The sequence below is a fragment of the Pristis pectinata genome, chromosome 32 (genome assembly GCF_009764475.1).
Source record: "Pristis pectinata isolate sPriPec2 chromosome 32, sPriPec2.1.pri, whole genome shotgun sequence".
Classification (NCBI taxonomy): Eukaryota; Metazoa; Chordata; class Chondrichthyes; order Rhinopristiformes; family Pristidae; genus Pristis; species Pristis pectinata.
The window spans coordinates 1,292,965-1,310,902 of NC_067436.1; the positions used below are offsets into that span (position 1 = coordinate 1,292,965).

Genomic DNA, 17,938 nt, shown 5'->3' on the forward strand with positions numbered 1-17,938 from the left:
CAGAGACTGCTTGGAGGCATCATTTGACTGCTCACCAGCCGGGAGCAGGAACTCGCAGTGATCAGCTGGGAATTCCATAAATGCAGTAAAATATCACAAGGTACGGTACAAGCACAATGGCAGCCATTCAAACCACATTAGGACATTCTGATTTTAGCTTCCTAGACCTTATGTACACTCCTTTTCCTTTTTGACCAAGAGGGACATTTTATGGAACTTCTCAAAGTGGAGCAGGGCAGTGAGAATTCCAGAGTGCAGGGCTTTGGCACCTGTGCTGGAAGACAGAAAGCAGTGATGCAGAGACCAAGGTGGAAGCAGCGATGGAGGCCACAGTGAACAGCAGCCTGTGAGCAGGTATTGAGGTACCACACTCTCCACGTGTCCCAGCTTAGTTCCAACAACGACTCACCCATCAGATCACACACTCACCTTGTCCTGCATTCACTCTCCTCACTTCTCACAAACTGCTGGATTTCCCTTCCTGATGCGGAATTCCGAATTAGCTTAATTAGTTCAGTACAACATCGTGGGCTGAAGGGCCTCTTCCTGTGCTATGTTCTATAGCAGTACAGCACAGAAGAGGCCCTTCTGCCCACCATGTCAGTGCTGAACATGATGCTGAATTAATCTAAATCCCTTCTGCCTGCACATGATCCATATCCCTCCATTCCCTGCACATTCACGTGTCTGTCTCTCTTAGATGCCACAATCACATCTGCTTCCACCACTACCCCAGGCACCCACCTCTCTGTGTAAAATAAAACGTGACTCACACATCCCCTTTAAATATTTCCCCTCTCACCTTAAATGCATGCCCTCTAGTACTTGACGTTTCCACCCTGGGGAAAAGACTTTGACTGTTTACCCTATCTATGCCTCTCATCATTTTATAAACCTCTATCAGGTCTCCCCTCAGCCTCCTGCGCTCCAGAGAAAACAATCCAAGTTTGTCCAACCTCTCCTTATAGCTCATGTCCTCTAATCCAGGCAGCATCCTGGTGAACCTCTTCTGCATCTTTTCCACATCCTTCCTGTAACAGGGTGACCAGAATTGCACACAATACTCCAAGTGCAGCATAACCAAAGTTTTATACAGCTGCTACATGACTTCTTTCCTCTTTTACTTGATGTCCCAACCTTACCCACCTTGATGCTCTTCAGAAGTCCTAGCACCACCACCTTGACCTCAAAATGGCCCAGCACATAGCATGCCTCACACTGCTCTGACTATCCTCCACGTCCTTCTCCTTGGTCAATACTGACACAAAATATTAATTTAGTACCTCACCCACATCCTCTGACTTCAAGCGTAATTTCCTTCCTTTGTCACTGGGTGACTATCCTCTCCCTAGTTACCCTCTTGGTTTTAATACAAGTAAAAAATGCTATGGGATTCTCTTTAATCCAACTTGCCAATGACATTTCATGGCCCCTTTTGGCCTTCCTAATTCCTAATGAAGCTCATTCCCCCTATCTCTATATTCCTCAAGGGCCCTGTCTGATTTTAGCTTCCTAAACCTTACGTACACTCCTTTTCCTTTTTGACCAAGGTCATAACTTCTCATCACCTTACCCTGCCACCCTTGTCCTTCCTCCTTACTGGAACATGCTGGTCCTAAACTCCGATCAGCTGGTCTTTAAACATCACCCACACCAGATGTGGACTTACCCGATAACAGCTGTTCACAATTAATTCCCCCTAGTTCTGTCTAATGATGTTATAATTTGCCCTCTCCCAATTTTGTACTTTCCCACAAGATCCAGGTTTATCCTTATTTATAACTATGTTAAAAGGAGTAGTGATCACAGTTCCCAAAATGCTCTCCCACTGAAAGGCCAGTCACCTGTCCAGGCTCATTTCCCAAAACAAGGTCCAGTATGGTCCCTCCTCTAATTGGACTACCCATGTACTGTTTCAAGAAACCTTCTTGAATGCACTGAAGAAATTGCCCCACCGAAGCCCCTTGCACTAGGGAAGTCCCAGTTAAAGTCACCCTCTCTGACAACCCTGTTGCTTTGACATCCTTCCATAATCTGTCTGCACATCTGGCTATTGGGAGACCTACAGCATAACCCCATCAGAATGACTGCACCTTTCCTATTTTTGGGTTCTATTCATTTTGCCTCAGTGGATGAGCCCTCCAGTGTGTCCTCTCACAGTGCAGCTGTGACATCATCCAGGAATCCCTTGTACGTCCTAGTCTGAAGGACTGTAGCTAAAATAAATGTCCTTAAGAAACACACAAAAAAAAGCAACTCATTACCTCCAGCCGGTTAATTAACTTTTTCTTGATGGCGTTCTGAGCAGCCGAATTGGTGACTACCCGCAGACCCTCTGCTGCCTCCCGCAGCTTCTGCTGTTGGTCCTGGTTCTCCGGATTAGCAGCCGCACCCTGTAGGGAAGATCAAATGCCCAGTTAGACCAGAGGTTACCGGGGTTTACCCGACTCGTTGCAGGGAGAAGCTCTAGCTTGACGCTGGAAGATTGAGAGTTTGGGTGTTGAATATCTGAGCCAATCTGTGGCACAGATTCAGCCCCTCAACCTTGCTGCCTGGTTGGACCTGAAGCCACACCACTCATGACAAATATCGGCATCGTCACATGTACTTCATTGCTCCAGTGCACACAGTGGGATGTTATGGCCGTGGTTAAGTAACACAAAGATAGTGATTGGAATAATCATCGAGACCCATGAAGTAATGATCCAGTGTTAAAGTGTTCAAAATTAAATTCAGTTAATTAATGTACCTGCTGGATACCAGAAGGACCAGTGCTGAGGCCTCAACTATTTATAATCCACATAATGACGACTCGGCTGAAGGGGCTGCACTGCAGTCAAATTTGCTGCCAATGCAAACACACACACAGGTTGCAAGTTGCAATGATAACACAAAGAACTTACAAAGGGATATAGATAAATGAGTACAAAAGAAGTTAGCAGACGGAGTATAATGTGGGAAATGAGGTTATTCATTTTGAAAGGAAGAATTAAAAAGGAAATTATTTAAAATGAGAGCGACCAGAAAATCTTGATGTACAAAGGGATCCCATTAACAAAGTTTGCCTGTAGGTAGAACAAGTAATTAGGAAGACTAATGGAATACTGGCGTTTATTACAAGGAGAATGGAGTTTAACGTAGAGAAGTGCTGGTGCTGGTTAAAGCGTACACTGAGTACTGCATACAGTTTTGCTTTCTATATTTAAGGAAGGATTGCAGGCAATGCAGAGGAGATTCATGGGATTTATACCTGGGACAAAGCGGTTGATGTGTGAAGAACAGCTGAGCAGGTTGGGCCTTGCACGAATGGAATGACTGGTGATTCTGAGGGAGATTGACAGAGGGAAATCCTGCTTTCCTCAGAACTTGATCAACTAGGGGGATCTCGATGGGCTGGGTAAGTGGGCTGAGGAATGGCAAATGGCATTCAATTCAGGTAAGCTTGAGGTGTTGCATTTTGGGAGGACTTCCACAGTGAATGGTTGGACCCTGGGCAGTGTTGTAGAACTAAGGGACCTAAGAGTACAAGTACATGGTTCTCTGAAAGTGGCGTTGCAGGTAGACAGGGTGGTGAAGAAGTTGTTTGGCACACTGGGCTTCATCAGTCAGGGCATCAGCATAGGAGCTGGGATGTTATGTTGCAGTTGTACAAGACATTGGTGAGGCTGCACCTGGAGTTTTGGTCACCCTGTTATTGGAAGGATGTCATTGGGCTGGAAAGAGTGCAAAGAAGATTCACAAAAATGTTGCCAGGACTTGAGGGCCTGAGTTATAGGGAGAGGTTGGGCAGGCTAGGACTTTATTTCTTAGAGCGTAGGAGACATGAGGGGAGAAGTTACAGAGGTGTATTAAATCACAAGGGCATAGGTAGGGTGAATGCACTCAGTCCGTTTCCCAGGGAAAGGGAATCAAAAACTACAGGGCATAGGTTTAAGGTGACCAGGGAAATATTTAAAAGGGACCTGAGGGGCAACTTTTGCACACAGAAGGTGATGCGTATATGGAATGAGCTGCCAGAGGAAGTGGTAGAGGCAGATACAATACCATTTAAAAAACATATGGATGTAGGTATATGGATAGGAAAGGTTTAGAGGGATATGGGCCAAACATGGGCAAATGGGACGAACGTAGGTGGGCATCTTGGTTGGCATGGACCAGTTGGGCTGAAGGGCCTGCTGTATGACTCTTTGACTTTAGGGGAGTGGGGTCAGAAAAGGGAGATGAGGATGAATTTCTTCTCTCTGAGTCATGAATCTTGAACTCTCTAAACCTGAGAGCTCTGGAGATGGAGTTTGCAAATATATTCAAGGAGGAGACTGATGAACATGCAATTACAAGGAAGTCAAGGTTATGGGGACAGCATGGAGAAGGGATGCTGAGGCCAAGGTTAGATCTGCTACAAATGTATTGAAGAGTAGAGCAGGCTCGAGGGCCTGGTTGGTCAATAACTACAAACCAGTCCAGAGCTGCCCTAGTTCAGTGGATAAAAAACATCTCGTAGTTGCTACATTACATAATTTACATTCCATTCATGAACTGTGGAAAGAACAAGTCAGGCTGATTTGAAAGGATCAGCTTGAGAATTCCAGGGACGCAGCCCCATCCCACCAGAAAACGATCGCCCTCCAGGAAATCTTAAATTAGCACCAGGACTGTTGAAACATTTTCCCACTAAGTTCTGCTTCAGCTCCATATGAACCAGTCCACCAAGACAGCAGCTGCCAAAATAAATAACTCTCTGATCCTGGCTACTTGCCAAGGGAGAGAGTTAGAACTTCTGCATGAACTCAAGTACTCCAACCTCAAAACCTCTGCAAGCTGACTGCACTAACCATGCCCTGTTTCATTTATTTGCAATTAAGTATGTTAGCTCCATGACACACCATGGGTTTTCCTGTGTGGAGACTTGTCCCCGTGTTAGAAATGTCAAAGCCCAGAAGGTCATAAATTTATGGTGAGGCGCAAGAGGTTCAAAGGTGATTTGAGTAAGATTTTTTACAGCCAGAGAGTGACTGAAGCCTGAAGCATTCACCAGGAACGTCGTGAAGGCGGAGACCCTCACAACATTTAAGCAGCATCTGGTGAAATATCTGCATTGCTAAGACATGGTAGACTAGGGCCCAAGTGCTGGTAAATGGGATTAGCACAAAGAGGATGTGATGGTCAGCATGGATATGATAGGCCGAAGGGCCTGTTTCTGTGCTGTACGACTCTAAGACACCATGGCAGAAGAGAGCTTTAAAATAAACACACTCATTTAAGTCTTTTCATGTGCAAAATAACAAAATTAGTTGCCTTCCAAAGGTTTAGTTTTCTTTCCCATTTTTACGAATTTGATAAATGTTATGGTGATCAAATTTTTTAAAAATTGCACTCACAAATTCCTCCACCAGTGGCACAGGTACCTAATAGCCACTGTGTTCTCTCCTGGTGATTAAGGTACAGGCTGACCATATAACTTTGTTTGCAGATTCTGCCTGTGGTCACCCTGGTTTCACCCTGTGAGAGACATTCCCTTCCCTACCCCCACAGCTTTATAAATTCTTTTGTCCGGTTCTGATAATTGGTCTCCAATCTGAAATATTAGCTCTGTTTCTCTTCCCACAGATGCCGCCTGACCTGCTGAGTATTTCCAGCATTTTCTGTTTTTGTTTTAGATTTCCAGCATCTGCAGGTTTTATTGATTTCCACAAAATCCATCAATTACTTTGATTAATTTTAGTCAATAACTTAAATTCAACTTGCCATTTTTTTAAAGTCATACTCTATGGTCTTACTACACAACTTTGAATTTGTTATAGTAACAGGATGCCTGTACTTGAAGTGGTAGATTGAGAATGCTGTTTAAAAAGATTACATTTCTGCTTTTAATTTTAAAAATGTACAAAAGCAAGAAAGTTATACAAAACCTTCATAAATTGCTTGCAAGACCTGAGCTGTTGAATTGTGTTCAATTGAAACAGGAACACCACCACAAGCAATCTCTGTGGAGAGGGTAGAGAAGCAGGAATCTTTCTCCTTGGAGCAGAGTAAGTTGTGGGGCTAGGGGTGGGAATACAATTCAGGACTTTAAAATCATAAAGGGTTTTGTTAACCAAAGGAGAAACTGTTTCCAGTGTAGGAAAGTCAACAGCTAGAGGATGCCGAATGAAAATAATTAGGATAGTGGGAACTTTTGAACAACTGTGATTGGGCACAGACTGCCTGAACAAGCAGTGGAAGTAGACTGGACAGGAGCTTAGCAGAGGCAAATATTTGCAAAGAAATGATCAGCAGGTTAAGGATCCTCATGGAGCATCCAGTTCGTGGGATTATTAGGGTGCTTCTTTCAAAGAGTTAAACAGCCACGTGCAGGTTCACTGTGTTTTCTTCACAGGTACACAAATGTTTCCCTTTCAAGTATATATCCAGTTCCACTTTGAAAGTTGCTGCTGTAAGTGGGTCCTTCTCCCTTCTATTCAATTGTTCCAGGTTGTAATAACTTGCTTCGCGAATTATCTCACCCCAATATCTTCAGTCTGTGTCCTTGTGCAACTGATGCTGTGCCTCTCAACCTTCCCCTCATCCACTCTCCTTGCTTTGAACAATTTATTAAATCTCCCCTCATCTTCCTCTAGTCTAAGATCTCTCCATGTAAACCTTTTCACCGGCCCCATTCCAGTGAACCTCCTCTGGAGCAAGGCTTCACCATCCGATGGAGAGTGTGGGGACAAAACAGAGAGTGTGGAGTTGCTTGAGCTCAATCTGGGATGTTAACCTGATTTCCTCTCCACTTATGTTGGGCACTTTCAGCTTTTTTCAATTTTATTTTACATTTTCAACACCTGCAATATTTTGAATGCATCTTAACATTCAAGTACAGAAAGAAAAACAACAATAAATCACACCTGGATGATTGAAATTCTTCCCAGTAAAGACTGCAGCCACCAGGCAACAGCTGCAGATTTTGTGCAGAGGGAGTTTGCTGAGTGAGGAGAGAGAAGGTGCAAGGATGAGTAGATGCGCAGTTGAGGGAGACGGCAGACTCTGGGGGGGTTAAGATGGCCGTTGCTAACCGGGAACGTTCCTGCTGACCGGGGACGTTCCTGCTGACCGGGGACGTTCCTGCTGACTGTCCCATTATCGTCCAAAAATCCCATCAAGAACTTTTTCCTGTCATTCCTCCTTGAGGAGGTGGTGGTGAGCTGCCTTGCGGTGAAGGTGTTCACACGGTGCTGCTGCGAGGCAGTTGCATGAGTTAGACCCAGTGATGTAGAAGGACTAGTGATTTTTTGATGCAAGTTTATAAAATTACGAGAAGCAGAGATAGGGAAGACAGCAAGAACTCCCCCCCCCCCCAGCGTAGAAATGTCAAATACTCGAGGACATGTATTTAAGGTGAGGGGGAACTTTAAGGGAGATGTGCAGAGCCAGTGGTTTTTTTAAAACACAGAGAGTGGTGGGTGCCTGGAACGGGCTGCCAAGAGTAGTAGTGGAAGCAGATACGATAAAGGCTTTTAGATAGGCACATGAATGTGCAGGGAATGGAGGGATATGGATCTCGTGCAGGCAGAAAAGATATAATTTAGCATCACGGTCAGCAAAGACATTGTGGGCCAAAGGGCCTGTCCCCGGAGCGTACTGTTGTACGTTCTAGGTTTCTGCGTCAGGATGGTGTGCCACTTTGTAGGCGACCTGACCTGCAGGTGGCAGTGTCCCCTGAATCTGCTGCTCCTGTCCTTGGTGGAGTTTGCAGGTTTGGGAGGTTTAGTCAGAGTCATGTGGGTGAGTAACAGCAGTGCTTGTCATAGATGGTGCTCACTGCAGCCACTGGATGCCTTTTTCCTTGATGGTGCTGAGTTCTTGAGAATGTTGGAGCAACGCTCACCCAGCCAAGTGCAGAGTTTTCCACGTCCCTGACTTGTGCCCTGTCGGTGGTGGAAAGGCTCAGGGTAGTTTGAAGGCGAGTCACTCACCCCAGGATATACAGCCCCTCATCTGCTCTTGTAGCCATGATAATTACATTGTAGCCATAATAATAACTGGTCCAGTTGAATTGCTGGTCAATGGTGAACCCCAAGATATTGATGGTGGGGAACACAGTAAGGGTAATGTCAGGGTAGGTGGTGGGATCTCTCTTGTTGGAGATGGTCATTGCCTGGCACACCTGTGGCAACAATATTATTTGCCACTTATCAGCCCATGTCTGGAAGTGGCCAGGCCCTGCTGTAAACAGATCTGGGCTGCTTCATTTGCACAGAAGTTGAATATTGTGCAACCTTCAGCAAACGTCCCCACTTCTGACTGTACAATGCAAGGAAAATTATGATGATGCTGCAGCTGAAGATGGTTGGGCCTGCACGAATTTGAATCTCATTTAGTGCCATGAGAAAGGGTAAATTAATAATCTTGTTTCAAGTGACCATACTATGATAGAATTTGACATTGAGTTTGAAAGTGATGTGATTCAATACCAAACTAGGGTCTTAAATCCAAACAAAGGAAAGTATGAAGGTGTGAAGGGAGAGTTGGCTGTGGTTGATTGGGGGAACACATTGAAAGGTATGGGAGTGAACAGGCAGTGGTTAGCATTTAAAGAAATAACACACAAAATGTAAGAAAAAATCCTCCAAGGCATGAAAATCCAACAGGGAAAGTGACAAGGGAAACTGAAGTGAGTTAAGTCCAAAGAAGAGTCTAATGGAGTTGCCAGCAGTAGCAGTTACTCCCAGTTTCCTGTCTTTTCTGTGTAATGTTAACCCCAGTCACTAGCTTGCTCACCACTATATGATCCCCAGTCCTTTGGGCACTCTGTATAGTCTACACACAGTCTGACTTAGCCTGACTACTAAGTCTCCTTGTCAATCTGTGAAGGTTTACTCCCAATCTCCCGGTCATTGTGTGTAAGGATGGCCACACTCCCAGTCAGTACAAGGTTATCTGATGTTTCCTGGTTCCTCTATACATTTCCACCAAGTTCCCTGCTCACGCACACCAACTTTCTTTTGCTTAAGACTTGGTAACCCTCGTCTCCGGGTCACTCATTACAAGGTTGCAGTCTCCTGGTTAATCTATACAAGGTTATTGATGGCCTCCTAGTTAGTCTACGTAAGATTACTCTCAGTCCCCAGATTACTCTGCATGAGGATACTTCCAGTCATGGAGCACGGAGACAGACCCTTCAGCCCACCACATCCGTGCTAGCTACCGAGAATCCTTCTGTACTGACCTAACTTTACTGCACTTGGCCTGGAGTCTACTCTGCCAAGACATTTCTGGTGTTCACTTCAATACTGCTGCATGTTCTGACTCTGTCTCCATCACCTCCTTAGATAGTGCATTCCAGATTTCGACCACCACAAGAAAAAATACTTCAAATCCTTCGTAAATCTTCTACCCCTTACCTTACACCCATCCCTCTGCTAAGGAGAAGAGTTTCTCGTTTTCTACTCCATCTATGCCCCTCATAATCTGTACCTGCCTGCTCGCCCTCCCCTCAGCTTCCTCTGCTCCAGCCTGTTCAGTCTCTTTTCATCATCAAAATTCTCCATCACAGGCCACATCCCGTGGAATGTTCTCCACAGCCTCTCTAGTGTAATCACATCCTTCCTATAGTGTGGTGACCAGAACTGTACACAGTTCTCCAGCTGAGGCCTAACCAATGCTTTATAAAGTTGTACCATAACCTCTTTGCTTTTGTATTCTTTGCCAAATGAAGGCAAGTCTTGCATAATTCTTCTTCACCACCTTATTTAAGTTTGTTGCTGCCTCCAGGGATCCTTGGCCATGTACACTGAATTCCTTCTGCTCCTCAGAACCTCCTGGGCTCCTACATTCATTATTAGCCCTCCCGAGGGAGTTTCATCTGCCTTTTCTTGTGTGCTAGGACACTGCTCTGAGAAAACTCCTGGTCCCAGCGAGGTTGCTGGGAACATTAAAGCTGACGGCCTCATTTGGTTCTGAGCATCCCTACCTGGAATATGCCCACTAACGAGCTCTTCCTGTTCCAGATGTTTCCACATTACTCTGACAAAAAGTCTTCTGAATGAATCTTCAAACCAGCTGTTCACTCACCATCCCGGAGAGAAAGAAAGAGTATAACTGTCCAAGGGTGAATCCTTGATGGAGAACTGACAGGGGTTGGCTCATCCCACCCACATCAAACACAAGGTTGTGGTGAGGTGGTTCCTTTCTCTAATTACACTTTGGCTGGGACCATTGTAATATTTGCAGTCAAACCACAGCATCAATTCATCCTAAAGGCTTCCACCTGGTTAGTTTAAGCAGGTCTCCTGAATCACTGCACAGACAAACTGAGAGAATGGCAGCCCTGAATTCCACTGTGACCTGCTGCACATCACTTGTCCCAGGTCCAAATGACCCACAGTCCCAGTGGTGCTTTATCTGGCCGACAGCTGGTCTCTCAGTTGCCTCATTTATTATTTAATCAATTACATTAAGCACTGCTACATTCCAAGCCAAATGAACAATGACAGCTCTTAAGCAGCATCAAGGGAAACTTTAAACACCAATTGTAGAAAATGCTCTTAACATCTTTCAAAATTTGACAGAGGAGGTAGAAACAATCTGCTCTCTTTTGCGAAGACTAATTTTACCAAGTACTTGTCTGATCAGTTCCGATGTTGAGTTACACTGACAAGGCAGCATTTAGTACCCAACCCCAATTGCCAGGGACCAGTCACGTGTAGTCCAGGGTGTTTATGAGGCAGCAGGCTCCCTCCCTGAAAGTCAGCAGATGAATGAGATTGTACAACCAGCCAGCAGATTAATTTGTTCCTTCCTGACACCAGCCCACACTTTAAGACATTCACCAAATGCGTCAGAGTCTGTCTTGGCATTTGAACACATGACCCAGTTGCTAATCCAGGACCACTGTGCCTAACAAACCAGTTACTTGTTGGCCTGAGATGCTCATGTTTAATTTTAGGGGCTACCTTGACTGGATGAAGAGAGTTGAAGGTGGGATGCACGTCACCACCAGCAAGAACATTCAAATCTTAACCACTGCACCAGAGAGCAGTCTCCCAGCAGAGAGAAAGCATCGTACTTGAGAGGTATTAGAACTGGCACAGAACACAGTCAGCATGGGACCAAACTACAGAGAATCATCACAATAGCTGATGCTCAGCCATTCATGGCCATGTCAGGAGGGGAAAGGCTTCAGAGAGCCATAGATCTTACTCTGGGTTGTAGGCATCACTGCAAAGGCTGGCAGAGTCTTAGAGAGATACAGCAGGGAAACAGTCCTTCAACACACATAGAGGCCACGCTGACCATCAATCATGCTGACAGTAATCTGACATTCCTTCCCCGAGACGACGGGGCTGACAATGCCTTCACAACCACTGCTGTATATTTGCTACATGAGTGTGAGAGCTGCTGGCCACATTACAGAAAGGCCGGCCGCAGGCAACTGAACCAGAAGCCGCAGCAACTTTGTGGCTGGTTCCCTGTGAACGAGGAGAGAGACGTGCGTTACCTTTGCTGCTTCCACCATTCTCGCCGTGGAATCAGCCAGGAGCTTGGCCGCTGCCAGCAGTTTCTTCGAGTTGTCCACATCGCTCTCTGCCTCTGCGTCGGATCTCATGGCATTCACCAGGTCTGACGTTGCCTGGGCCAGAACCCGGGCCTGACGAACCATCTCTCCTGTGGACCACAGATGGCATCTCACTGTTACTAACGCTGCCCAGCCAAGCCATGGCCTGAGCTCACCCCTAGACAGTCCTGGCAATCTGCTGCTTAGCCAGTCCCAAGCAGCTTGTTCCCAGCCACACCATTCATTTCCAGCAACCCAGGTTCATTCGTCCTTTCTCCTTCTCAACTGGACTCCGCAGGTGAGTGTCACCTTCAGATCAGACCCACTCACAGTCAATCAAAGGGACCTGGATATACCAATGACCAGACAGTACTTGGATGTGCACTCCCAGAGTCACGATCTGCAAGGCTACAGACCTAGTGAGGCAAAGTGAGAATAGGTAGTTCTTCTTCTACCAGCACTGACTCAGTGGGCTGAATGGCATCCTTCTGTCTCCAACAGTTTTCCATGAAAGCAGGCAAGAAAGATGCTTCAAATTCCAACTCAGTCACCCTCCACTGCCTGAATTGTTCCCCAGGAACTACCTGCAAACAATTCATTATCCACACACAAACCACTTTTGTGGAGACACCTTACTGGAGTTTTAAATACAGGAGTTTATGGATTTCTCTACATTGCGTGCTAAAGTCTGATGGTCAGACAGAGTCTCCCGTTTCCAACCCCCTGCAGACTTTTATCAACCAGATGAATTTTGTACTGTTTAATCTTGCTTCCTTGAACAAAAACAAACATTTCCAAATACAGACCACCAGATTTACTGACTTCTAACCTGAAAACACCTCAGTAGCCAGTGACCATCTCACCTTCCATTCCTCACCCAGGTCCCCAAGAGATTTTCCACCTGTTAATCCGATTTCAGTAGCTCTGGGAGGGGAGGGAGAGGTCATCTGGTTGGGAGCAGAAGTGCTGCTCTCCAGTTTTGGCAGGTTGGAGGATGACTAGTGATGGACACCAGCGATGAGGCCGTGCCTCCACTGGATGTCAGGAGGACCCAGGCCAAGGCTAACGAGGAGCAAGAACACCCGAACTCCACGAAATCCTCCAGCCACCCAGTCCACCCCCAACAGGTCCGGGAAACGAGAAAGCAAGTTCATGTCTCTGTCCTCATGAAAAGTCATCAACCTGTTCCACTCTCCACAGACGCAGACTGACCTGCTGAGTCTTTCCAACGAACACAGTCTTCATCTCATTGATGTGTTAAAGGCATTTTTTTTCTTTTAAATCAACAACCCTCAGATAATCTACAGTAAGTTGAGCACTGAGGAACAAGCACAGACTGTGCATCTATCTATGAGCTAGCAACTTCTCCAAACATCAAATGCATCCCAACTTTAACATCACCAGCACACCCTGGCCGTCGAGCCCAGGGAAAAAGTTACTCCACGTCCTTGTGCCTATATCCTCAAGCACCATGCGCTTCCTCCTCCGTCGCGGCACTTACCTGCATCACCCATGGAGCTGAAGATGCTCTCGGTAACTGTCATGATCGTGTCAGTGGCCTGGTCGTAGCGTCCGATGGGCTCACCCCTGCTGGCATACTGGCGCACGTGCTGGAGGAGATCGTTGAGGGCCTGGCTCACCACACTCGCAGCGGCACTGACCTGCTTCAGCAGCTCCCCGTCATCCGTCGCAGCCTGGCAGGCTTTGACACAGCCCTCGACCGAGCGATCCACCAGCTTCCCAGCCTCCACTAGCTGCTCCTGACACACTGGGGAGCTGATGGTCGGACTGACCACCTACACCAGGACACATCAGCAATTACAAGCAGGTCAAAGCAAATGACAGTCGATCATGGGTAAGTACGTGGAACTATGGCGTGGCCATTACAGACACTTGGCTGTCACAAGGGCAGGAATGGCTGCTGGATGTTCCGGGGTTTAGATGTTTCAAAAGGGACAGGGACAGAGGTAAAAGAGGTGGGGGAGTGGCTTTGCTGATCAGGGACAGTGTCACAGCTGTAGAAAGGGAGGATGTCCTGGAGGAATCGTCCACTGAGTCAGTGTGGGTGGAAGTCAGAAACAGGAAGGGAGCGATCACTCTATTGGGAGTATTCTACAGACCCTGCAATAGCAGCAGAGATGCTGAGGAGCAGATCGGGAGGCAGATTTTTGGAGAGGTGCAAAAATAACAGGGTTATTGTCATGGTGATTTCAACTTCCCTAATATTAATTGGCACCTCCTTAGTGTAAAGGGGATAGATGGGGCACAGTTTGTTAGGTGTGTCCGGGAAGGATTCCTGACACAGTATGTGGACAGGCCAACTAGAGGAGAGGCCATTCTGGACCTGGTACTAGGCAATGAGCCTGATCAGGTTTCAGATCTCTTGATGGGAGAGCACTTTGGAGACAAGTGACCATAACTCCTTGACCTTTACCATAGCCTTGGAGAGGGACAGTATTTAGTTGGGGAAGGAGGAATTATGATGCTATTAGGCAGGAACTTGGGAGCATAAATTAGGAACAGATGTCCTTGGGGAAGCGCACAGCGGAAATGTGGAGGTTGTTTAGGGAGTACTTGCATGGGGTTCTGGATAGGTTTGTTCCATTGAGGCAGGGTAAGGATGGTAGAGTGAAGGAACCGTGGTTGACAAGAGACGTAGAATATTTTGTCAAGAGGTAGAAAGCAGCTTACCTAAGGTTTAGAAAGCATGGATCAGACTGGAGAGTTACAAGGAAGCTGGAAGGAGCTTAAGAATGGACATTGGAGAGCTAGAAGGGGGCATGAGAAGGATGGCGAGCAGGATTAAGGAGAAACCCCAGGGGGTTCTACACGAATGTTAAGAATAAGAGGATGACAAGAGTGAGGGTTGCACCGATTAGGGATAAAAGAGGAAATATGTGCCTGGAGTCGGAAGAAGTAGGGGAGGTCCCTAATGAATACTTTGCTTCACTATTCACCAGAGAGAGAGACCTTGATGTTCGTGAGGATGGCGTACGACAGGCTGATATGCTGGTGCATGTCGATGTGAGGAAAGAGGATGTGCTGGAACTTTTAATAAAACATTAGGATAGATAAGTCACCGGGGCCAGATGGGATATATCCAAGGTTACTACGGGAAGTGAGGGAAGAGATTGCTGTGCCTTTGGCGATGATCTTTGCGTCCTCACTGGCCACAGGAGTAGTGCCAGATGATTGGAGGGTGGCAAATATTGTTCCTTTGTTTAAGAAGGGGAGTAGGGATAGTGATTTTTATAAATTGACTTGGATGAGGATGTGAAAGGGTGGGTTGGTAAGTTTGCTGATGACACAAAGGTTGGTGGTGTTGTGGATACTGTAGAATGTTGCTGTAGATTACAACAGGACATTGACAGGATGTAGAGCTGGGCTGCGAAGTGGCAGATGGAGTACAACCCGGAAAAGTGTGAAGTGATAGACTTTGGAAGATCGAATTTGAAGGCAGAGTACAAGGTTAATGGCAGGACTCTTAGCAGTGTGGAGGAACAGAGGGATCTTGGGGTCCCCGTCCATAGATCCCTCAAAGTTGCCGCACAGGTTGATAGGGTTGTTAGGAAGGCGTGTGGTGTGTTGGCCTTCATTAGTTGGGGTACTGAGTTCAAGAGCTGCGAGGTGTTGTTGCAGCTCTATTGAACTCTGGTTAGACCATACTTGGGGTATTGTGTTCAGTTCTGGTTGCCTCATCATAGGAAGGATGTGGAAGCTTTAGAGAGGGTGCAGAGGAGATTTACCAGGATACTGCCTGGATTGGAGAGCATGTCTTATGAGGATAGGTTGAGTGAGTTGGGGCTTTTCTTTTTGGAGAGGAGGAGGATGAGAGGTGACTTGATGGAGGTGTACAAGATGATAAGATCGAGTGGACAGTCAGAAAATTTTTCCCAGGGTGAAAATAGCTAACGCAAGGGGGCATAATTTTAAGGTGATTGGAGGAAGGTATAAATGCGACATCAGAGGTAAGTGTTTTTTTTAAACACAGAGAGTGGTGGGTGCATGGAACGCACTGCTGGCAGAGGTTGTGAGGGCAGATACATTAGGGGCATTTGAGAGACTCTTACGTAGCCACATGAATGACAGAGAAATGGAGGTCAATGTGGGAGGGAAGGGTTAGATAGATCTTAGAGCAGCATAAAATGTCTGTACAACATTGTGGGCCAAAGGGCCTGTACTGTGCTGTAATGTTCTATGAACAGTCACACCAAGCTTCACTTGAACTCATCTGATACCAGGTCCTACAGAGCCAGCAGTGAGCTTGTTTGGTCCACCAGCCCTGTGCAGGCTCTTTGAACAGGATTAGTCCCACTGCCCTGCTCTTGCCTCCCTGAGTAAACCAACAGTGGTTCTTCTGTGTGCCATTAGTCCTGGGGGAGTCAATATTTCATCAATAGACCACACTGTGACATCATCTAACACTCTCGACCAGTTACACTGCACCAAGATGCACAGCAATGGTCTCCCAACCCTTTCCTTCACTGCTGGCTACCTGCCCATCTCCCACGTGCTCCCACTGTTAGGACAGTCTGATTATCAAGGTTATCTGTGCATGGTTAGGGCAGCCTGTATCATTAACCCCAGGAGGAAGCCTGAGTTTACTCCAACAGCCTGCTGAGACACCAGGTCTTCATCCATTCAGACTGGGTGACATTTGGTCAGATCAATACTCTCTAGGATGAGAGAATATCTCATTAAATCATACAAAATTCTTACGGAGTTCAACAGGGTAGACACAGGGAGCTTTCCCCTGGCTGGGTTGTCCAGGACCAGCATCACAGTCTCAGAATAAGGAGTGGGCCACTCAGGACAAAGATGAGCAGTACGTTCTTCACCCGCAGGGTGGTGAAACCTTTGGAATACTCTACCTTGGATGTGGAGGCCCAGTTACTGACGTTGTTCAAAACAGATTGATCGATTTTTGGATATTGAAAAAATTGAGGGTTATAGAGACACAGTAGGAGCATTGTACTGAGGTAAAGGATCAGCCAGTCCAAGGCAGAGCAGACAGAGCCAGATGGACAATTCTTGCTTCCATTTCTTATGACTCCCAGAGGTGAATCATCAAGATCTAACCCACTGCCCACGTAACCCATGAACTTCATATCACAAGTTCCAGGTAAAGTCATTGTGTAATGACCTTCTTTTGAAAGATTAGGTTTCTTAAATGAAACAGTTTAATTCTGGTGCTCTCTGCCATGGAGACTAGTCCTGGTATCTGCCCACTTACCTTGGCACAGGCAACAAGTTGTGAGGTGGACAGGGCACACTGTGTGGCAGCAGCGATCACCCGGTTCTGCAGGATCGTGTCTTCAGCCACCTGGGCAACGTTCTTCGCCTTCAGGACCAGCATGGCAGCTGCATTTGCCACAGCCTTGGCCAAGTTCATCAATACATCCTGCCAAAGACAGACCATGGTATCCCTCACTTCAGTGACTCAAGCCCTCCAAAGTGAAGGGGCAATGGAACCAGACTCAGCTGTGCCACACACAACAGCAAATGAAACACTTCACATGCAGTAAAAACCATGGTGCCATGATTCCGATGTGAAACAGTAACCCTCTGTCTGTGGGACAGACACTACGATGGGTGAAAACACTAATTGGTTACTAGGTAACAATGCTCAGTATTAACACCAAATAATTACAGATCTATAGCATTAAGACTATTTAGTTGCAGAGCAATAATACTGAGCATGAACACTGGTGGGTAAATACAACAGTGCAGTAACACACAGTATTAACTCTGTCTCCGCTCCCACATTACTGCACTGCAGTAACATTCAGTATTAACAACTCAATAATAATGCCAACAAATTTTGAATGAATGCTAGAAAACAGTTTAAGAGATGATTGTGGCTTCTGAGAACAGATGTTGAACGCGGAAAGTTGCATCAGATAATAGCTGGATGTAGATATTCTACTGACTCGTCTCGTCTTACCTGGAACCGTTCGTCCGTCTCGCTCTCTCCAATGTGTCGGAGGAGGTCACCGCTGGCCTGCCCAATGCTCCCAGCTGCTGTCAGGACAGTCTGCCGGGTCTGAGGACAAAAACAGACATGGTCAGCCAAGCTCTCCTGTCCCACTGTGTGAACAACTGAGTGCTAATGAACACTAGCGGGCAAACCAGAAAGGACTTGTTTGCAAGAATGTGCAGGGAGTCTCGGTAGTCTGGTCTAAATAGGGAAGGGAGTTATCAGAATTAATCCATGGAATGGATTGTCATTATTCTGTGCGAGGGCAGAGCGGAACACTAAATGGAGCTGTGCCCGAGGTGAGCAACTGAGATCGTAACTATTGTCCAGTCAGGGCTGTTTGATGATTGGAATTACCTTGAAATCCTCAGCCTGAAATCTGAAAAAATACAGGCAGAAACAGTCCCTTCAGCCCCCAAGTCGAC

At 46.4% G+C, this 17,938-nt stretch overlaps 1 protein-coding gene across 3 annotated transcripts in view; it reads right to left on the minus strand.

Annotated features, from left to right (window-relative positions):
- The window catches only part of tln2b (talin 2b), a 246,086-nt gene that overhangs the window by 94,971 nt on the left and 133,177 nt on the right, over positions 1-17,938 (minus strand). For all 3 annotated transcript variants that reach the window (XM_052042407.1, XM_052042408.1, XM_052042409.1), the window contains exons 18-22: positions 17,481-17,579; positions 16,770-16,937; positions 13,038-13,332; positions 11,480-11,646; positions 2,265-2,393 (exon numbers count right to left, since the gene is read on the minus strand). In XM_052042407.1, the coding sequence (XP_051898367.1) occupies positions 2,265-2,393; positions 11,480-11,646; positions 13,038-13,332; positions 16,770-16,937; positions 17,481-17,579 (858 nt within the window). The remainder of the gene's footprint in view (positions 1-2,264; positions 2,394-11,479; positions 11,647-13,037; positions 13,333-16,769; positions 16,938-17,480; positions 17,580-17,938) is intronic.